Raw genomic sequence first — 21,432 nt, forward strand, 5'->3', positions numbered from 1 at the left:
CATGCAACAATAGTATTGTTGTCATTGCATGCAAAAATATCGCAGCTGGGTTGGTGATTCAGCCGGCTTCGTCGTATGAATCAATGCGTCTCTGTCTTCAGAGATGGATCTTGGCTGATCTTCGACATATCTACAATCTTTCTTTGTGAATCAACGCGTCTCTGTCTCTCTGGCTTTTCTGCGCCGAAGCCCTCTTTGGAGACTGATCTTCAAATGCGTTTGCTTCAAACAAGAAGCAAGATCATCGGACTAGGCCGAATCTCTAGAGAGATTGCATCAATAAAGGTTTAGAGTGAGAAAAAAGAGTAACCAGAGATAATGATAATAGTAAGAGAGGGAGTAAAAAAAAATCACTAAGAAAAGAAGAAAATAATTACTTTTCAAAATTAAAAAGGTTGAGATTGAGATAAAATTACTTTTCAAAATCTGAGTAAATGAGATAAAATTATATTTTTTTATATTAATAATGAAATAACAGTTTTGTCTTTAAAAATTTGAGAGTTAGAGTTTAAAGATAGAGCAAACCTTGGGTGGGAAAAAGTCTTTTGGCCTAAACTAAAACTAACTAATTATCTGTCTTGATTAAGGTTCAGTAATTATAATATTTAAGCCACCGTGATTCTGAATTCTCCAGGCAGCTGGGTTGGTGAATGCAGAAACAAAAATACTGCATGAAATAATAGTGTTATTATTATCAGAAGTTACATGTCACTATCCATGCTCCATCCATGGGATTAAATAAAAACGGTGTAGTTTCATCATCAAGAAATGCGGCTGTTAAAAGCTGATTGAAACTAATTAAACAACAGTCTGTCGCACAAAGGATTGAGACTAAACACCAACAGACATTACATGTGCCCTGTGTGCTTTGAAAAATGCTCTCCTCTAAGACGATTTGAAAATAAATCAATCCTCATGATAATTAAAACAATCCTAGCTGTTTTCATGGGAGATATAAATGAGATTGTCCGATTCTTCCAATTACGTCGGCTCCCCAGCTGTTTCATAACAAGGAAGACGAAGAAATGAAAAGAAAAATAAAGTAATTACGATGAGGTGATATTTTTATTTTGATTTTAAAACTAATATTTTCCCTAAAATTAAACTCTCAGCTCTTTAGAGATTGTAAGTGTTGTTTCAGTCAAAGGTCGTACTCTCCTTTGTAAGGATTAGTGGCCTTGGGCTTGTAACCAGACACTTCGGGTAAGCCTGTTAATTAGGCCTCTGGAATAAACCTAGCATCTGATACACAGTTGCGGGTTCACCCAAATGACCCAAACCACCCATCAGAACTCACCCACAAATTATAACAAAAATACACCAAACTAAAATATTACATTCAATTGATGTGATGAATTAATAAAATTAATAATACATTAAAATTTTTTTAAAAAAATCCAAACTTAAATCTTTATTATATTTATAAAATTTTAATTTATTTAATATAATAATTATAAATTTAATTATTATATTTTAAATTTATTTGTTCAACTAATATCGACTCCAATGATTACTGTTTAAATCCAAACCCAAAAGTCTTTTTGGATATTTTTATTTTTTGGTTGAAGTTTGCCCAAGGCTCAAATTTTATTTGATCCGATTTTTGTTTTCCGCTGAACAAGTAGGCTTCAGACCTACGCGGCCCAATTGGCAACACACTTGACCCGTTCAACCCGATCCGGACCGAAGTCACAACCGGTCCAGTCGACCCTTAAGTACAAACAGCACTGACTCCCAAGTCCCAACCCAAGCTCTCCGAATTTCAAAAAGCGCGAAAAAATCAAATTATAAATCTCATTTGATTTTGTTCTAGGGTTTTAGCTCACAGAATCTCCTTCCATGGTGAACTCTAAGACTATTGATTCTTCAATCTGGTTTGATTCCTTCGCTAACTTACTTTCTGACTTGGAAATTGCTTCTCTCTCCTCTGACCTCTCTCCAAAGCTAGTAGGCACTCCACTCCCTGTCTCTCTAAACCTCATATTCTCTGAGTGTATGTTTGTTGTTGAATGAATTTTGCGTTTCTCTTAGGTTAAGAAGTTGGAGGAGAACCGCTCCTGGTTAGTCGAAACAGTGTCGCGTTTCAAGCCACCTAATGCGAAATCAAAGGAGGCTTTGAATTCGCAAATAGTGAAGGCTGGTGATCATCAGCTGTCTATAAGGCCTGAACTGAAAGACGAGGCATTGAAAGCCAGCTCCATTTTAGTGAGTTTCTCTCTCATTATTTTTATATTACTTTTGTTTTTGGTTTTGTATCTACTTTGAATGCGACTTTAGTCAGGAATTAACTAAATTTATTGGTTGTGATTTCTTTGGTAATGTAAAATTAACTTGGTTTGGGATTTTTCAAGTTTTTGAATTATTGTGAAGTGTCAACTTGTTATTTGTTCAGCATTTAGATGAGGTGCAGTCCTACATTCTTGTTGAAAGATATCGGGAGCAGCATAACTTAGCTTTTGAAACTATTGTTCAAGATTCTGTTCATGCGGTTAGTTATTTTCTTTCCATGGTTGGATTATTTAATCTCTTTTAAAGCGTTTATTTTACTGTTTGTCACTTTTTTTTAATTATTCTTTTTCAATTCATTTTCTGTTGTTCTGAAGATATTACTTCAGTATTACGTTGAGCGACAGTGCTTGTTGAAGTGTACAAGGCAGATTCTCATGCATGCGTGTAAGTTCCTGATGTGAACTTCTAATTCTTAGTTTTTTCTTTTCATAATTTTTAAGTTCTTTTTGTATGCCTTCCCCTTGTTTTTTCTGTCATGAAATGGGTGTACTATTTGTACTTTGCACATTCATGGCCAAGTCTGAGTCTGAATCTGGTTCTTTTTATAGAAGCTTTAGTTGCGGAATTAATATTATTTTTAATTAATTTCTTTGCTGCTCATATAACTAACATTGGTGCAGTACATGTTGGAACTAGCTCAAAAGAAGGGAGTGTTGTCAGGAAGCAGGCACTAAGGTTGATCTCTGATGGATTGGAAAGCAATTTGATTTATGTCCTAGAGGGACTTCTATTTGCTATGCATCCCAAGGAGATGGTATGTTTGATATCATGTCCTCCTCTATTTATCTGTATGGTTGTATAAAATATGAGAGGAATAAAATGTGTGCATCAAGTTTAAGATATAACCACATTGAACTCATTTGATGGCCAATGACTTAATTAAGTAATATGTTAGGTGCATGTAAAATTTTCATTATTTGTCTAGGAATTTGGACAAGTCCTATTTTTTTCTCTTACTATGGAGACATTATTTTTTTTATAAAAATATATGTTTACGCATAGTCAGGAAAGTGTAAACTTTAATTTAATTTATTCAATGATTGTGCAGAGGTTAGGAAAATAGAATTCAATTATCATTGTTGGCTTTTTCTATAAGTTTAAGTCCTGCACGATTAACAATATTTCAACACGTTATTGAGTTTGGTAGATGAAGAGGCCTTGTATTGAAATCCTTTACTTCTGTTAGCAACAACATAAAGCAAGCTTGATTTTCTTTGGATCTTGTAACTGGTCTGCTTATGCTTACATGTGTAATGACTTGTTTATTGTGTACATACAATTCTTGTGCCGTTCCTATAAGCTTATTCTGTTGGGATTAACGGATTTCAACATTTTCTTAGGTATGTTTTTCATTTAAATGTTGGAGTTTGCAATGGATAATCTTTTCTTTTAAGTACTCGTGTCTCTTAATCTCTGTGGACTTTTTCATTTCCTTACATAGTATATACATAATGCTAGAAACTTGGTTATTTGCTTTATATTCTCACTGGCTATCATCTCTACGTTTGTTAGAATTTGAGATGCATTGGGAAACTGTTTTGTAGGATATTGACCTTTTCACTTTGTGGGCCGAGGAGACACTTATTGAAGACAATTTGGTTTTGGACATTCTATTCCTTGTTTATTATGAGTCTTTTTGTACTTGTAAGTGTGAAAAGTGGAAGAAGTTGTGCTCACTCTATAAGGTATATTGTATTCTGCCTGCTCTATGAATTAGAAATTTTTCTACTTTGATTACCAATACTAATCCTTGCTTGAAAACATTCTTGTCACAGGGAATCTTATCAGGCTCTTGTAATATTGGAAAGCTGACAATTTCAACTGAAGCACTAAATTCTGCTTATGATGCTAAAATTCAGCTGCTGCTTATCCTTATGGAAACCCTGGACCTGGAAAGTCTTCTTCAAATGGTCCATGATGAAACTCCTTTTAGGTTATTATCTTCTAGTTAGTTCCATTATATATATAGTTGGGGAAATGTAGGGACTTTTGAACCAACCTGTCTTCTCTTTTGGATAGGAAGGTTGACCTTTTTGACTATAAGAGGATGCTATAGAAACCTAGTCCCAGTTATTTGTTCACTGCTGAACTATCATAGTAGTTTATCCATCATTTGATATGTTTGAATGGTAGAATTTTTTTTTGGGTGGGGGTATATCCATGGTAATTGCCTTTATATTTGTCATTTTTGTTTCTAGCAATGCTCGTTTTTCATCTTCCTATTTTTTTTTTTTTTTCATTTTTCCATGATTGCTCCATTGTTCAAGGATATTCCTGTTCTGCCATTTCAGGCAGGGTGCTTTGGTTTTTTCCTTGACTGATGTGCTAGAGATGGATGCATTATTAGCGACTTTTGAAGTGCTGGAAATGAAAGAAGCAGGTCCACTTATTTTTGCATGGGCAGTATTTCTTTGCCTAATTTCATCACTCCCAGGAAAAGAGGAACATAATGCATTGTTGGTGGGTATTTTGGTGAGATGATGTTTTTTCTACCATTATGTTATTCATCTTGTCAATTTTGAAACTGAGTTTTTGTTTATAATTAAATTAGGAGATAGATCATGTTGGCTATGTTCGTCAAGCATTTGAAGCTGGATCACTGAATTATTTTCTGGAAATCCTTCAGAGTGACTTGTTTGAGGAATCTGATGTGAGTTATTCTCATTTTAGAATTTCTGATCTGTATGGTTACTTTGTCTATTTCTAAGTGTTTTACCTGGTTTGTGTTTTTCATGTTGAAGCACTTCATATGTTGTCTGAGAATAGGATATAAAATTATTTTTTTTCTTTATATTTTTGCAGGGACCAGTTGCTGGTTATCGAAGTGTCTTGAGGACCTTCATTTCTGCTTTTATTGCATCTTATGAGATCAATCTTCAGGTAACTGAACTTTCACTTTTGAAGGGCCTTGTGATGCATTTATTTGATGCTTTGAATATTGATGTCAATATTTCAATTGTGCAGTCAGAGGACAGCACCCTAAATTTGATCCTGGATATTCTCTGCAAAATTTATCGTGGAGAGGTTTGGATGCATAGCAGTTGGCTAATTCATCCGTGCAGTCACTCATTGGTTTCCTTAAATGATTATCCATATCTTTTATTTAATTAATTTTTGTTTCTCTTGGTAATCAAATGTGCAGGAGTCACTTTGTATTCAGTTCTGGGACAGGGAAAGTTTTGTCGATGGTCCTATTCGGTGTTTTCTTTGCAACTTGGAAAGTGAATTCCCCTTCAGGACTGTGGAACTTGTTCGCTTTTTATCATCTCTATGTGAAGGAAGTTGGCCTGCACAATGTGTGTAAGTGGAGTTTAATGTTTTTCTTGTTGTTCTTATAAGCTTAAGTAATTTGCTTACGTTATGCCAATGAAACCTCTCATTCATGGCAAGGTAAAGCAACTACTTCTGTTTCATGGTTACATTGATGTTTAATTTGCTTCTGAGTGATTTTGGTTTGATAGAAGCTGTCTGAAATCTGAAGATAGATGAATGATATGATACATACCTGGGTGTCTCCTTGCCAGAAAATCTCTCCCCCAGTCAACACCAAATTTCAGTCTGCACTTCTCACACTGCCAGTCTCCTCTCACCACGACGCAATTATCAGCTCAATAACACACACAGCAATCAAACAGTTCAACGATATCAAGTTACTGGAAATGAGTTCTGAATTTCATTATTGCATAAAATAGTCAATATTACACCAGAATCAGTTCACAATCTCCTCACATTACATTCAGATTCTAGTGATTACAGATTACATGAGCATTCCTAACACTTATTCTATGGTTGCTTGGCATTCAAGAGGCCAACACGCTCCTTCAGTCCCTCTCCAACTTTTCTGAATTTTTTGGCTGCGTTTCGCTTCTCCTCCTCACTGCTTTTATGTCCTGTTACAGCCAAGTCCTCCCCTAAATTGCCACATCCCCTTCCCAAATCTGGTGGTCCTTGTGCCTGTGAACTTGCCCTCTTGCTCCAATCTCCTGCTGCCAAGTGTCATTGAGATAATTCCCTTCATTTGGGTCTTCTTCTCGTGGGAAACATATATGTGGGTTCAAACTGGATATCACAGTGGAGCTTCTATGTAGTAACTCTGTTAAGTTTTTGAACAACTTGGTCCCCATATGCTTTGGTCATGAATGATACTCAAAATGGTGCTACTAGTAAATTAAATTGATCTCTTACTAGGTTGGGAGTAATATAGCTAATCCATATGAACAATAAATTCTGGAATCAGGACTTGCTTGTTAAAAATTTTCAAGTAATTACTGAAATTAGTAATAACAAAAGCTTTGGTTTTTGGTGTTATCAGACCACATTGTAAATAAATGTATTGATATGTTGTAATGTTCAATTTACAAGTCATGGAATGTGTGTTTAAATTCAATTTTCCTGGTAAGCATTTGAAGATTATCTGATAAGTTTATTAGTATGTATTTTACATGTAATTTCCTTTCAACAGGTATAACTTTTTAGAAAAATCCATTGGTGTATCTACCTTGTTTGAAATTACTAGTGAGTCCTTGGTAGATGGCTTCTCCCAGCTTGTTGAAACTCATGAACCATTGCACATTCCGGGGGTTGAAGGTTTGCTTATTCCGAGTAAAACTCGAGGACATGTTTTGAAAGTATTTGGTGGCAATACTGCTCTTGTTCGTTGGGAGGTAAGTGTCAACAATTTCTAAATATTTTATATTTGTTTGCTAATTGTCTCACATCCAAGTCTATTTATATTTCTGGAAACAAAACTATTAATTGTGTTTCCGAAATTGATGGTAATATAAATGTTATTTTCTCTTGTCAGTCCTTCATTCAATATATTTTCAACTATAAATCTTCATTTTATGGTTCTTTTTCTTTTTATTATTTTTAATCTTATTTGCTGACTGATGCATCTTCTTTCGTAGTATACACAATCTGCTATGCTTGTGTTGCTCCTTCGTTTGGCACAGGAGTTGTATCCAGATAGAAGTGAGGAAGCTCTTTTTACTCTTGATTTGCTTAGTCAAATGGTGTCCTCTGACATGGTAATTTTTTCTCTTGTGGTATAATTGTTAGATTATAGATATTATATAATTTGAAATAGATTAGTATTTTTTATGTTTAGTGAACATTAAAAATTCAGGTGCAAATATTATTGGGAGTTCTATTGCTAGACAGTTAGCCTTCAAGAATTTTTTTCTGAGGATGTTGATTGAACGTTCTACTTTTTCTAGCCATCCAAATTGTTTTGTAAAGCTTAGTTTGTTTCATTATTTGTCATGCTATGAGACTGACCTACTTAGGGCTATCTTTTCTTATTGCCTAATGCAATTTGGTCTTCAGTTTTCCTATAATCATGTGTCATATACTAACATAAAGTTCACTCTATTCTAGCTGAAATTGCAATTAATTAATTAAATTTGTAGGCTCTATGCTTCGCAATTATGGATATTGGCAACTCATTTTATGTTCATGAAACTGGCTCGAATAGGCAGATGCAAAGGAATATGTGGTAATGTATTAATTTGAATCTCTGTTGTTCGTTCAGTTATCTTTTATGATTGGGTCCTTGTTCTGTCCTGATCTGAAAAATGATTGCTTTTACACTTTTTATGCTGCAGGGTTGTAGAGATAATTTGCAATTTGATTAAGCATCTGTCTCCAAATTCCAGTAGCTCTGCAGTAATGTCCATGGGTGTCAATATCTTAGCAAAGATGTTGAAGTGGTAAATAATCCATGTTCCTGTTATGTGCTTCTGTTTGATTTAAATGCTTGTCTGCTTTTTGGCTTGATATGTTTTCACCAGAATGAGTCTTGTAATTTTTTTTTAGTTTTGTACTATGTTTGTTGTGGTGCTTTTCCTTATTTAATGTTTTTGAATTGCTGATTTTTGTAATCTGACTTCCTTATACCTAATGTGTTTTTTTTTTTGGTGTTTTCCTTTTGATCTTTGGTACAGTTCCCCTTCTTCTGTTGCTGCAGCTGTTTTAAGGGCAAACATATTTGATGTGGCATCAGGGGAGAGTATATTCGATAATGACTATAATGGTTTGCCAAGGTAAATCTCATGGATGAAAATTTTCAATTGTTGTAGACAATGTTTGAGATAGTGGGACTGCATAATTATATAAAATGAATACGTTAGGGTTGGATTCGAGTCGAACCCGTTCGAGCTCGGCTCGAACGAGCCAGCTCAAGCTCAAGCCAATATTTTCGAGCTCGAGCTTGCTTGTCAAAATTTGTAAATTAAAAATTTTGATACAAAACAACGTCGTTTTGACCAATATGTATTAAAACGACGTCGTTTTAATAACGAATTAATTAAAAACTCGAATTCGATACGAGCCGAGTTCGAGATCAAGCATAACGAGCTCAACGAGCCCGAGCCTGAGCCTGAGCCTGAGCCTGAGCCTGAGCCTGAGCCTGAGCTCGAGCTCTATTATTATTAAGTCGAGCCAAACTTGAGCTCGGTTCAGCTAAAATCCAGCCTTAGAATACGTGTATATTTAATGATTCCAACATTTTCTTATTAGTAGTTGTCTGACTTATTCCATGGGTTGTCAGATAAATTCTCGTATTTGTATTTTTCTTGGTGTTCGATACCTATTTTTATTTGTCTTATCAATATGATACGTTTATATACTAAAGTGTGCCTTGCATGAAATAAATTTCACACTCTGCATTATGCTTATTGTTGCCAATGTTATGGTTGACCACCCAATTTCGTTGTTTAAATTTAAGTCTTAACTAATAATAGCAAACTGATAGGACCCTAAGTTGCGATAAGCCAAAAAAAGAAGATTTTTATTGAATAATAAGCAAATACAACCCAAAAGTAAAATAATATAAAATAAATAACCTAGACACTATGGTTAGATTGGAATGAAGGTACTCTATCTACTGTAAAGCTACTCTATCAACAATATTCTGAAAATAATTGATGATTTCTCCTGCCAACAATAGCTTGTTTAAATAAGCCAATTTCTTCCCTTAGCCAATCCTAAATCTTAGTTTAATAGATAGTCTTGTTTATCCTAGATTCTAGTTTAAATAGGAAGTTTTGTTTGTAAAGGATTCGATTTTTGAAATCTTATCTTTGGCTATGACTAGGAGTGTAACAATGCCTCCCCTAAGCAATTGACTTGTCCATAAGGTAGAAGAGAGAAAATTGCATTTTTTTTATAGGATGCATTGGTTGTTGTATATCATTCGGGTTGCGAATTCAAAGTATGATTTCTTCTTGGAGCTCATTGGTGATATTTCCCAAATATGCTTGTTCTAGTAACTTTGGTATCATTCCAGCAACACATTCAAATTGTTGAATGTTGTCTTTGAAGGTGGCAAATTGACGAAGAGCTGCCATTTTCTCATAGGGATTTCTAGCTTTTCATCTACCAAACCTCCTCTTTAATTTTGACTACGTCTCCCAACTCATTATCGACATTTTCACCGTCATTCATCTTAACTGGTGAACTGTGATTCCTTCCATTGCTATAGAAGCCAATTTGATTTTATGCTTAGGATTGGTATTGTGTACCTTAGAGTACTACTCGGCTTGATATACCCACCCCACCAAATCCTGGCTGTTAAATTTTGAAAGTTCAACCTTCTTGACCAACAATCTAAACTCGTCACTGTGTTGGAGGAACGGAGGCGCAAATGGTGGTGGTGCGACTTGGTTCGTTGATGTGGCCAATGGGTCGAACATTGGTCACTGCTAGGAAGTCGGTATTACTCCTACTCCGTAAAATTGACCATTGCAATTCTGATACCAATTGGTAAAACCCCAATAATAAGCAATGCAACCAAAATTGCTTGTTTAAATAGGTAAATCCCTCCCTTTATTCAATCCTAAATCCTAGTACATTAAATAATCTTGTTTATCCTAAATCATAGTTTAAATATGTCATCTTGTTTATAAAGGATTCCTGAAATCTTAAGGATTTATGAAATTGTATCTTATTAACTATAGCTAGGAGTCTAACACGTACTTCGAAGGAGAAATGCAATTTGAATCTTTAGTCTTATTGCCACTTTTTAGCGTTGGCTAGGTTGATTTTCAATTCTTTATTTAACTGTTTTGAATAGAATTCATGCAGCCAGTTCCATGTAGTTGGCAGTAGTTCCTGTTTAATTGAATTAAATTGCTAAATCTTGGGCCAAATGCAGGTGGCTAGTGATAAACTTACTATTTTTATGTCTCTTTCCTTCATACTTTACTTGCAATTAATACTGTCTTATGTTCATCTATGAGCTGCATTGGTAGTTGCTTGCAATTGATTATTAAATGCATTGCAGTGGGTGGTTGCTTTCTGGGAAACTAGCAAAGATGATTTCGATTGATTGTGAGCAGAATGATAACGATTACCCTTTAACCATATCAGGTACATCCAACAATTGCCTCTTTTCAGTTACTGGTTTGGGATTGCAATATTTTCTCTGTTTCTTTCCTTTTGTATATATCATCATCATGTTGCTATTATAGGCAATCAGTATTTTTCTACTGGTTTGTTAAATTTATGCAATTTGTTCTCTAGAAGCTATGCTTCATAAATTTAAGTTTTTTTATTCAGTTTTGTTATGATTTCTATGTGATGCACTCAGGATTCTGATGATAAAATTTTGACCTTGCAGTGTTGGACTTTACCATGCAGCTTGTAGAGACAGGTCTGGAGAATGATTTTGTCCAGGCTTTAGTTGTTTTCTCACTGCAGTATATTCTAGTGAATCATGAGTATTGGAAATACAACGTGAAGAATGTCCGCTGGAAAGTAACATTGAAGGTAGGTAGTATTCTATCAGTAGCTGCATGTTACTCCTCATATATGTTTTAATTTAACTCTTAAACATGTGTTGCTGCTCTCAAACATAAACTGACTGAATATTGGAATTGTTGCAACTAACTTGTAACACCCCAAGTCCAATAACCCGGCCCACTGTTAAGATATTGTCCACTTTGGACACACAGTCCATCATGGGTTTGCTTTTGGGCTTTGCAACCCAAAACGCGTCTTAACAGTTAAGGAGCTTACAGGCTATTTAATCAATCCAATTCTCCCACCACTAACCAATGTGGGATCCATAGACAGAGCACACACAGACCCATCATCTCTCCCGTGCTTTATCGATGTAGGATTCGTCTAGGGGTATTACATACACCCCCCCTTACGGGACTCAGCGTCCTCGCTGAGGTTTGCCCCACCATCGTTCAAGAGGACACGCGGAGTTGCTCTGATACCATTTGTAACACCCCAGGTCCAATAGCCCGGCCCACTGTCAAGATATTGTCCACTTTGGACACACAGTCCATCATGGTTTTGCTATTGGGCTTTGTAACCCAAAACGCGTCTTAACAGTTAAGGAGCTCACAGGCTATTTAACCAATCCAATTCTCCCACCACTAACCAATGTGGGATCCATAGACAGAGCACACACAGACCCAGCATCTCTCCCGTGCTTTGTCGATGTGGGATTCGCCTAGGGGTATCACATACACCCCCCCTTACGGGACTCAGCGTCCTCGCTGAGGTTTGCCCCACCATCGTTCAAGAGGACACGCGGAGTTGCTCTGATACCATTTGTAACACCCCAGGTCCAATAGCCCGGCCCACTGTCAAGATATTGTCCACTTTGGACACACAGTCCATCATGGTTTTGCTATTGGGCTTTGCAACCCAAAACGCGTCTTAACAGTTAAGGAGCTCACAGGCTATTTAACCAATCCAATTCTCCCACCACTAACCAATGTGGGATCCATAGACAGAGCACACACAGACCCAGCATCTCTCCCGTGCTTTGTCGATGTGGGATTCGCCTAGGGGTACGGGAGAGATGCTGGGTCTGTGTGTGCTCTGTCTATGGATCCCACATTGGTTAGTGGTGGGAGAATTGGATTGGTTAAATAGCCTGTGAGCTCCTTAACTGTTAAGACGCGTTTTGGGTTACAAAGCCCAATAGCAAAACCATGATGGACTGTGTGTCCAAAGTGGACAATATCTTGACAGTGGGCCGGGCTATTGGACCTGGGGTGTTACAAATGGTATCAGAGCAACTCCGCGTGTCCTCTTGAACGATGGTGGGGCAAACCTCAGCGAGGACGCTGAGTCCCGTAAGGGGGGGTGTATGTGATACCCCTAGGCGAATCCCACATCGACAAAGCACGGGAGAGATGCTGGGTCTGTGTGTGCTCTGTCTATGGATCCCACATTGGTTAGTGGTGGGAGAATTGGATTGGTTAAATAGCCTGTGAGCTCCTTAACTGTTAAGACGCGTTTTGGGTTACAAAGCCCAATAGCAAAACCATGATGGACTGTGTGTCCAAAGTGGACAATATCTTGACAGTGGGCCGGGCTATTGGACCTGGGGTGTTACAAATGGTATCAGAGCAACTCCGCGTGTCCTCTTGAACGATGGTAGGGCAAACCTCAGCGAGGACGCTGAGTCCCGTAAGGGGGGGTGTATGTGATACCCTTAGGCGAATCCCACATCGACAAAGCACGGGAGAAATGCTGGGTCTATGTGTGCTCTAACTTTGGATCCCACATTGGTTAGTGGTGGGAGAATTGAATTGGTTAAATAGCCTGTGAGCTCCTTAACTGTTAAGACGCGTTTTGGGTTGCAAAGCCCAATAGCAAAACCATGATGGACTGTGTGTCTAAAGTGGACAATATCTTGACAGTGGGCCAGGCTATTGGACCTGGGGTGTTACATAACTACACAGAAGTCAAAAAGGAAAGATAATTTTATTGAATGAAATAGAAATTTCAGCCAATGATTACAATGTTTCAGGTGCCACCCCTGGTTTTCTGAACTACAGAGCTCCTCTGCGTACGTAACATAAACCGATAAACCAAAAGCTCAATGAATTCTTCCCCTACTCACTAATGTACTTAAATAGTTATTTCCTTCATCTAATCTCAATCCTAACTTTCTAATTTAAATTTGTTTAAATTTCCCTGTTGCCTTATCTATCCTTCCCTAATCTAATCCCAGTTCTAACTTTCTAATTTAAATTTCCCTTCTCCCTTATCTATTGCCTTTCCTTCTTATTCTGTTACAGTATTTGACTGTTGAATTTTTGATGCAATGGTGAAATTCAAGCCTCTGAGACATACCCCTTTACGCAAAAATTGTTGAAAGTTAAGGTCTTACCCCTATGGTAGGATTTGTGTTGGTTAGTGAACAATTTACCATTATAGATATTCATCATAAACTTTGGGTAAGCTTTATTTAACAAGTTACAGGAAAAAAAGATAACATGTGAAAACTCTCTGAAACAGCGTTCCTGGCAATTTCAGGAAAGCTAAAATATATAAGATCAAGGCACTATGACAATGCCTTACTAAAAAAAATAAAGAAAATCTAGTAGAAAAGTCCGGAACCTTATTTTTCTCATCAATGCAATTATTATTTATGGTCATCTTTATGGTATTTTTAACAGATTTGCTTTTATGAAAAATGGTCTTGTTTCAAATTCCTGCATTTTGTCTTGCCTAAGCACAACCTATTATGCTTCTTTGTCATTTTGGTTCTGTGCAGATGACTAAATTAGGATTTTAGACATGGAAAATGTGTTTTGAAATGTGAATTTACAAAACCGGGTTTTTTTATGTGATAAATGTTACAATAATCAAAATTTTCTCATGTGAACTGTTTTAGGTTCTTGAAGTGTTGAAAACATGCATCTTGTCAACTCCATGCTCTGGAAAATGGGGTGAGATATTCTGGAGTATGCTACTTTCTGACTCTTCTATCCACGGTACACTATTTCGAATTATTTGTACAACTTCAGAAGCCTTGGAGGTCAGTCATGTTGTGCATATTCATTTCTCATTTATTTTCTTTGCAGCCATGAGTCAGTGCTGCTTTCCTTACTAATACAAGTGCATTTACCAACAGAAACTATATGTCATCCGCACCTTAGAACTGATGGAAATTGAAGGATTACAACTTGCTATAGTTTCTGTTTTGAATGTTTTGTATATCATGCTCTCAAAGTTCTCAAAGGTGAGCGTTAGAATTGATGAGATTTGCAATATGATATGCATGCTATATAGGAAAAAATTCCGAGGTAATATATGATCATATTAGTTAACTGATTAACTGTTCCGTGTATCTTCCAAGTTCTTATGATTGTCACCTTATTCAGCGAATTTTGTTAAGCTAGGAACCTTTTAATTTGCTGCAAAGTAAACCACATTAGGATCGCACAGCCTTCATATTTTATTCATTCAATTATCTTCATCTGAGATCACCAAATCCAGTCACACACTAATTGCTTTGACTATTTTTATACTGACTCTATACATATATATCTCTAACCATTCTGCACCCCCTTCCCTCCCCACCAAATAGCATCCCTAAAAGTTAAATCTGTTCTTTTTTGCAGGAAATTCCTTCCAGCCTTCCCATCTTTCACCAAGCTTTGCTGTCATCTACAACCTCACCAGTTACTGTTGTCGCAGCTGTTGCATCCTTGATGTCATATTTTCGCAATCCTGTATGGACTTATTTCCACACGCAAATTTGAAATTATGATGCTTGAACTTTTGTCTCTTTGTTGATTGTATTTGGGCACTTCGTTGATCAGTATCTTCCAAAATGATTTTTGAATTGTCTATGCAGGCTATACAGATTGGCGCTGCCAGACTACTTTCCATGTTGATGACTATAGATCTTTCCCAACCAAATTTGTCTGCCAATGCATGCTTTGGTTTAGATGACAAGCAGGTTTAGCATTGCTTGGCTTGGGTCAGCTTCTAATTTAAGTGACTTAGCTGTTTTTGTTCTGCAATTTGAATGATTTCTTGGCTTTAGATTGCAGGTTTAAGGCATTCTGCTGAGTGCATGCTACAGTCTGTAGAAAATGAAGATCTATTTGTTGCTTCGGTATATCTGCTCACTGCTGCAGCACAATATCAGGTTTGTTACTGTATATTTTGTTCTTATGCTTTTGGAAATTGCCTTTGTTACTGCTCATATGCTCAAAGTTTATTTTCTCACGAAATTGTTTCCTTATTGGTGGTTTTGTTTTCTTTGTTCCTTTTTGTTGCAGCCTGCTTTACTTATTGCTTTATTTTGTACAAAAGATAATGCTGATGTCCAACCAAGTAATGGCAACAGTGTGAAGCATCCAGCAAATGAAGCATCCTCGGGGCTTTTAGGGTCCAAAAAGTCAAGTCTGGTTGATGCACTTCTGCAATTTGTTGAAAGATCTGATGATCTTATCAATAGGTATGGTCTGGAAGGGCTTTTAGGCTGGATTGTTATGTCAGTCCTACTGTTGACAGAAACTGTTAGATTTTGCAGCTTGTACATTGGTGTGCTTTATATTATCACAAATCTATGACATTAAGCAGTAATTTGTTTCAAATTCTCTTTATCTCCAGTAATCCTTGCAAATTGCTGAATGTTCTTAACTTCCTGAAGGCGTTATGGCAAGGGGTTGGTCAGTACACAAACATTTTGGAGTGGTTAAAAGGTTCTGGAAAGTTCTGGAAACAACTGGCCAACGCATTTTCTCCAATCGCTGAATCGCAATCTCCTAAACTTGATAAAATGACAGAAAAGGACGCTTTGAGTTTGGCATATAAATATCAATGCCAATCTATTATTTTGGAAATAATGGCACATGATTTGTTCCTGAAGAAAAAGCTGTTACATGTTGAGTCACTTGTAAAACAAGCTACTGAAACAAACGGGAGGTTAGAAAGTGCAGCAAGTGCTGAACTGTCTAAATCTGTGAATGATAGTGATCTTAAGGATATCTTGTCAAGTTGGTGTCAGAGCTCTGTTTTGGGTAGCTTGATAAAGTCTTATACTTCTTGTGCATATGATAATGAGATACTTTTTCATGCAAAGGTGACTGTCCAAATAGTTTTCCTTTTTCAGCGAAGCTATGTCTTCAAGCAGTTATTTTCATTTAGTTTCAGAATGTTGTAACTGAATAAGAAATTTTCCATAAGAATTCTTTGTACCTGAATGTTACATACTTGAACAATGTAATTTATGTCAGTTCAATCACATCTTCCTTTGATGTGATGTTATACCTTTTATATATGAAATTGTAATATATTCACAATTCATTGGCTCCTTTGCAGGTTGCTGTGAGTTTACTCACTGTGCTTATGATAGAAAAATTAGCAACTGGTGATGCCGGAAGTTTGTCTATTTCATTACTTGAGAAGTTCATCATTATGTCTAAAAAGGTATCACACTGTCTCTAGTATGGGAGGTTAAACATTTTCAAACAAAGTGATCATTCTTTGTGGCAATTTCTTGGAACTTCATAATTCCATGTCCATCCACTTTGTCCTCAATTATTTGTTCTTCTGTTCACATCATACATTACTGTATTTTTTTGTTGACAGCTGACAAGTCATAGTGCTTTTACTCAATTGCTGGTGCAATACTCCCAGCACCGTTACAGGTGAAGTTGACATAACACTTTTAATTTAAATGTTTAACTGCCAAATAGGGTGTCAATTTCTACTTAGGCATGTTAGTTGCTGCTATGAAAATTGTAAACTGGACTATGTCGCGTAGCACTTGCAATATAAATGCATCAATTCACCTGTTTTATGCTTAATCTTACCAAATTATGGAGGCAGGGAGGGCAAACTTGAGAAAAGAAAATATAACAAGGACCTTGTGAACATTCCTTTTCTTTCGTTAGAGATATCATTTGTATTCTATTTTCTGCTCTTATTCATGGCACTACTAAGAGGCCAAATTTTATTACCCATATTTTCTTGTAGCCAGAGTATAGATGTATTCGTATGCAAGTCTGCACAGTTTTGTCTTTCTGCTTCTGTATCTATTTTCCCTCTTCTATTCACAAGAGTTGCTATAGCCATGCGTAATGCATAATCAATGTTGACACTGCAATTCCAGGCACTTAGTGATTAATTGTCCTACACAATGTTCACGAACTTTTGTTATTCTGCTTTCTTTTGTCTCTGATAACCAAGGCCACTAAATGTTTCCATTTATATTTGTCCTCGTTCTTTTGCACTTAAGTTGACCACTGCTTTGATATTTTCTACCAAATTAATTTCAATTAATTTTTTTTTTTTTTTTTTTACGGTTTTAATTTCTTCAGTGAAGGAAAAGAATTAAAGACTTTGATACTCAGTGATCTTTACTGTCATTTGCAAGGAGAGCTTGAAGGCCGTAAAACAAGTCCAGGACCGTTCAGAGAACTTTCCCAGTATCTGATTGAATCTAACTTCTGGCAATCATATGGGCATAAGCATGATGGTGACCTATTTGCAGCTGCCAAAGATGTGTATATGTTCGATCTTGACTTCATAAGAGCAGATTTGGGTTTTGATATATGGGATTATTCAGAGTGGAAATACTCTAAAGTAATTGCTGGCACAATGTTGCATCGCATGCAACATGCAAATATGATGCTTTTGCTTGCAACTTCAAAGCACTTCGCATTGAGAGCATTAGTAACTGTCTTGATTGTATACGAAGATAATGTGAGTACCCTAAATTCTGAATGTTTCTGGCATAGTTTAGAGATGAGAACTATTTTTTTTCTGTGAACTTTTCATTGTATATTTCTTTTTATACCCTCTTTCGAAAGTCAAGGTTAACTATAATTTCATAATGTGAGAGTTTAGTTTTCCTTGCAGCACTGAAAGCACTATTGACTATCTTGTAAATGAACTTTTTATTGTATACTTTTATATCTGCAGCTGCCATCTCTTTCATTTGTTTCATCATATATGATTAATTTATGTTTGCCTACTGGTACAGTCATTGGAGAAAGGAACTGCAATTGGCGGGAAGATCCCTGATCAACTAATTTCGTGCATTGAGCCCACATGCCAAAGTTTCCAGTCCACCTTAGAACTGTTAGCTCCGACTTTGGATACTCCCGAAAATATCCTTGATTTCCTTGCAGCACAAGCTGAATTACTTCTTCATCTTGTTAGGTCTGTAGGGAAAAGCCTGCCTTCATCTGTTTGTGTTCTTGTTTTGAAAACCTGCAGTTCTGGCCTTAAAGTGCTGTGTGACTTGAAGACAACAGTTACTGGGGTAAAAATAACGATGATTCTTCTTTCGTCACTGGAAGTTACTTGCCATAATTTATGTTTAGATGCAGTGAAAGAAAAGGAATCTATTGAAGATGTTGCTGAGGTCTCTAATGTGACTTTGGGGTTATTGCCGATTCTCTGTCATTGCATCACTAGTGCTGAGCACTGTACCCTCTCCCTGACCACGGTGGATTTAATACTTAGAAGTTTTCTAGCACCAAGCACTTGGTTCCCCATCATACAGCAACATCTCCAATTGCAGCTTGTTATTCAGATGCTTCAGGACAAATCATCTTTTGCCTGCATTCCTGTAACGTTGAAATTGTTTTTAACATTGGCACAGATCAGAGGAGGTGCTGAGATGCTTCTTAATGCTGGATTTTTCTCATCTCTAAGAGTTTTGTTTGCTGATCTACTGGATAGGCCTGCCTCTGTGGTTAAGCACGATAAGAGTTTTCTAGATGAAACAGACAAAGCTGAAAAGCTTCAATGTATTTGGGGACTTGGCTTGGCTGTGGTTGCAGCTATAGTTCATTCTTTAGGAGAGAGTTTTTCCGTAGATATAGTGGACAATGTGATACCTTACTTCTTTCAAGAGAAAGCAGATTTGATTTCTTATTATCTCAATGCTCCAGAGTTTCCCTCATTCTATCATGACAAGAAACGACCTCATGCACAAAGGACACGAACTTCTCTGAGATCTCTTAAAGAAACAGAGAATACTCTCATGCTGATGTGTGTGCTCGCTAAACATTGGAGTTCATGGGTTAAGGCCATGAAAGAAATGGATTCACAACTAAGGGAGACAAGTATCCATCTTTTAGCCTTTATTAGCCGAGGAACTAATCGTCTTGGAGAATCTTCTGGGAGGACTGTTCCCTTCTTATGCCCTCCTGTTCTTAAAGAAGAGTTAGATTGGTGCAAGAAACCATCAGTTATCAGCTGCAAAAATGGATGGTTTGCTCTTACACCTCTTGGTTCTGTTTCAAAGACTAAGTCCACTACAATGCCAACCACAACTGCTTTGGTCATCAGGGATCAAGCAGCTGAAAGCGGTGATCCTGTATCTCAAACATACTTCTCAGATGCTGTCTCTATTCAGATTTATAGAATTGCATTTCTTGTTTTGAAATTTCTTTGTTTACAAGCTGAGGGAGCTGCTAAAAGGGCAGAGGAGGTGGGTTTTGTTGATCTTGCTCACTTTCCCGAGCTTCCGATGCCTGAAATTTTGCATGGCTTACAGGTATGCTGGTAACATATGTTCTTTCACTGGCATTGATGCAATCAAGTTGTGTTGAGTCTGTTTGCGTTTCGGTTGCTTGCGCTTAGTGGTGTAAAATCATACTGACTTCCAAATCTTGAATAATAAATGAATTACAAAAAGTTTCAGTGCCTTAACTTGATTAATTCTTCAAATGCAGGATCAGTCAGTTGCTATTGTCACTGAAATTTGTGAGGCAAACAAATTGAAGCAGATTCATCCTGAAATTCATCACATCTGTCTTTTACTGCTTCAAATAATGGAAATGGCCTTGAACTTGGAACTCTGTGTTCTACAGATTTGTGGGATAAGGCCAGTCTTAGGACGCGTGGAGGACTTCTCAAAGTCAGTCAAATTATTGATACAAGGTAATAATCTTTTAGTTTTACTGAGTATCAATCCATGTTCGAATATAATAACACAATCGTTTTGTTGGTTAATTGTAGCGACGGAAGGGCATGCTTTCCTTAACACATCAATGAAGTCGTTGAAGCAGATAATATCAATTGTCTACCCTGGATTGCTGTAAACTCGTGAGAGCACAGGTACACTCTCACATTATATAAAAGAGTTGAAATAATTTTATAGATGTTATGATTACACGGAAAATGTGAAAAACAAAAGGGATAAAATTTTGTTGAAAAGTTGCTTGCGCATGCTAATATTATATATAATTAAGGCGTTTTGTCTTGTCATTTTCTTTTTCTTTCTTTGTTTTAAAAAGATATGCCAAAGGGAGTAATAGTTTCAATCCCTTCTGTGTTGCATAATTGCCATCACTCATTGGGATATGATTTGGTTTCTTTTTCTCAAAAGAAGCTGATGTTTTTAGCACATTTAGTGGGCCAAGGTCCTTATCACACATAGCTTGACATGTTTCCAACACGACAGTGATTCCACATGGGTTTATACATTTATCTTCAAACATAATGACATGACACCACTGTTCTGTCCCTAGAAGAGACATGATTCTTGTTTATCAAATTTCAATACAAAAAGCTGTTAATCTCAGCTTTAGTTTGATTCCATTATCATGATGAGAAGAAAAAATAAACTAGGTGAAGGGGAAAGCATATGTCGGTTTCTGCACGTCCGATGATGAGGACTACTTTTTTCATGAAAACAGGCAAAAGTCTTAAAGAAGGCTTTGCATCTGATACCTCTCTATATGACTATATTGTATTGCATTTAAAAAATACGTTAGATCCTATATGAACTTTAATTAAGCATGGACTGTGATATGTTATCAGAACTCATCATTTTAATATATAAAAAAAATAAAATAAAAGTCTAGTAAATGACCATCGTGGAACAATATTATAAGCTGTAAAGCAGTTTGTGTTTTTCTCTACTTTTTAAAATAAGGTATGGTACTAAATATTTTAAAATAATGAGACTGGATCATAAAAGTATGAAATTACTTATTTTAGATTCACTGCATTATACCATCCATAGTAATACCCTCTTTTGTGGTGGAAATTATGGGAGGCCAAAATATTTGTTCCCACCCAAGGTTAGGTGTAACCAATTAACACCTTCTAAGTGTTAAAAACTTAAATTTTCATTTATGAGTTAAATTTTATTAAAATTCTCAGTTAAAAGTAAAGACAATTATTATTTAATAAAATATTTAAAAAATTAAAATTTTATTATATTTTTTTATTTAGTTTGAAAATTTAATAATTTTTTTAATCTAAAATTTGAAAAGTGGGTATTTCTCCTTTAAGGTTTTTTTTTTCTTTTCTTTGGTGATTCATTCCTTCCTGGTCATCAATCAGTCTTTCCTCATTTTCTCTCGGTCAACCATCATTTCTCCTTTAGTTGTAACCCCTTTTGTCTTCGTCAGAGATGAA

General features: G+C 36.3%; 1 protein-coding gene across 2 annotated transcripts; it reads left to right on the forward strand.

Annotated features, from left to right (window-relative positions):
* Positions 1 to 1,759: 1,759 nt before the first annotated feature.
* LOC123213330 lies at positions 1,760 to 20,877 on the forward strand. 2 transcript variants are annotated; one of them, XM_044632741.1, is made up of 32 exons: positions 1,760 to 1,947; positions 2,032 to 2,205; positions 2,393 to 2,488; positions 2,604 to 2,673; positions 2,910 to 3,043; positions 3,834 to 3,974; positions 4,065 to 4,222; positions 4,581 to 4,761; positions 4,841 to 4,939; positions 5,092 to 5,169; positions 5,254 to 5,313; positions 5,432 to 5,589; positions 6,752 to 6,953; positions 7,197 to 7,316; positions 7,698 to 7,783; positions 7,893 to 7,997; positions 8,232 to 8,330; positions 10,571 to 10,656; positions 10,907 to 11,055; positions 13,931 to 14,074; positions 14,171 to 14,278; positions 14,661 to 14,771; positions 14,897 to 15,001; positions 15,089 to 15,193; positions 15,327 to 15,505; positions 15,661 to 16,132; positions 16,372 to 16,479; positions 16,642 to 16,700; positions 17,373 to 17,757; positions 18,038 to 19,561; positions 19,740 to 19,947; positions 20,026 to 20,877. In XM_044632741.1, exons 1-32 carry the CDS (start codon positions 1,840 to 1,842, stop codon positions 20,106 to 20,108), a joined length of 5,895 nt encoding a protein of 1,964 aa, XP_044488676.1. In that variant the 5' UTR covers positions 1,760 to 1,839; the 3' UTR covers positions 20,109 to 20,877. The 2 variants fall into 2 exon arrangements, with proteins under 2 accessions (XP_044488676.1, XP_044488677.1); XM_044632742.1 differs by having other exon boundaries at positions 4,581 to 4,749.
* Positions 20,878 to 21,432: the final 555 nt, after the last annotated feature.

Source organism: Mangifera indica, chromosome 4 (assembly GCF_011075055.1).
Source record: "Mangifera indica cultivar Alphonso chromosome 4, CATAS_Mindica_2.1, whole genome shotgun sequence".
NCBI classification, from domain to species: domain Eukaryota; kingdom Viridiplantae; phylum Streptophyta; class Magnoliopsida; order Sapindales; family Anacardiaceae; genus Mangifera; species Mangifera indica.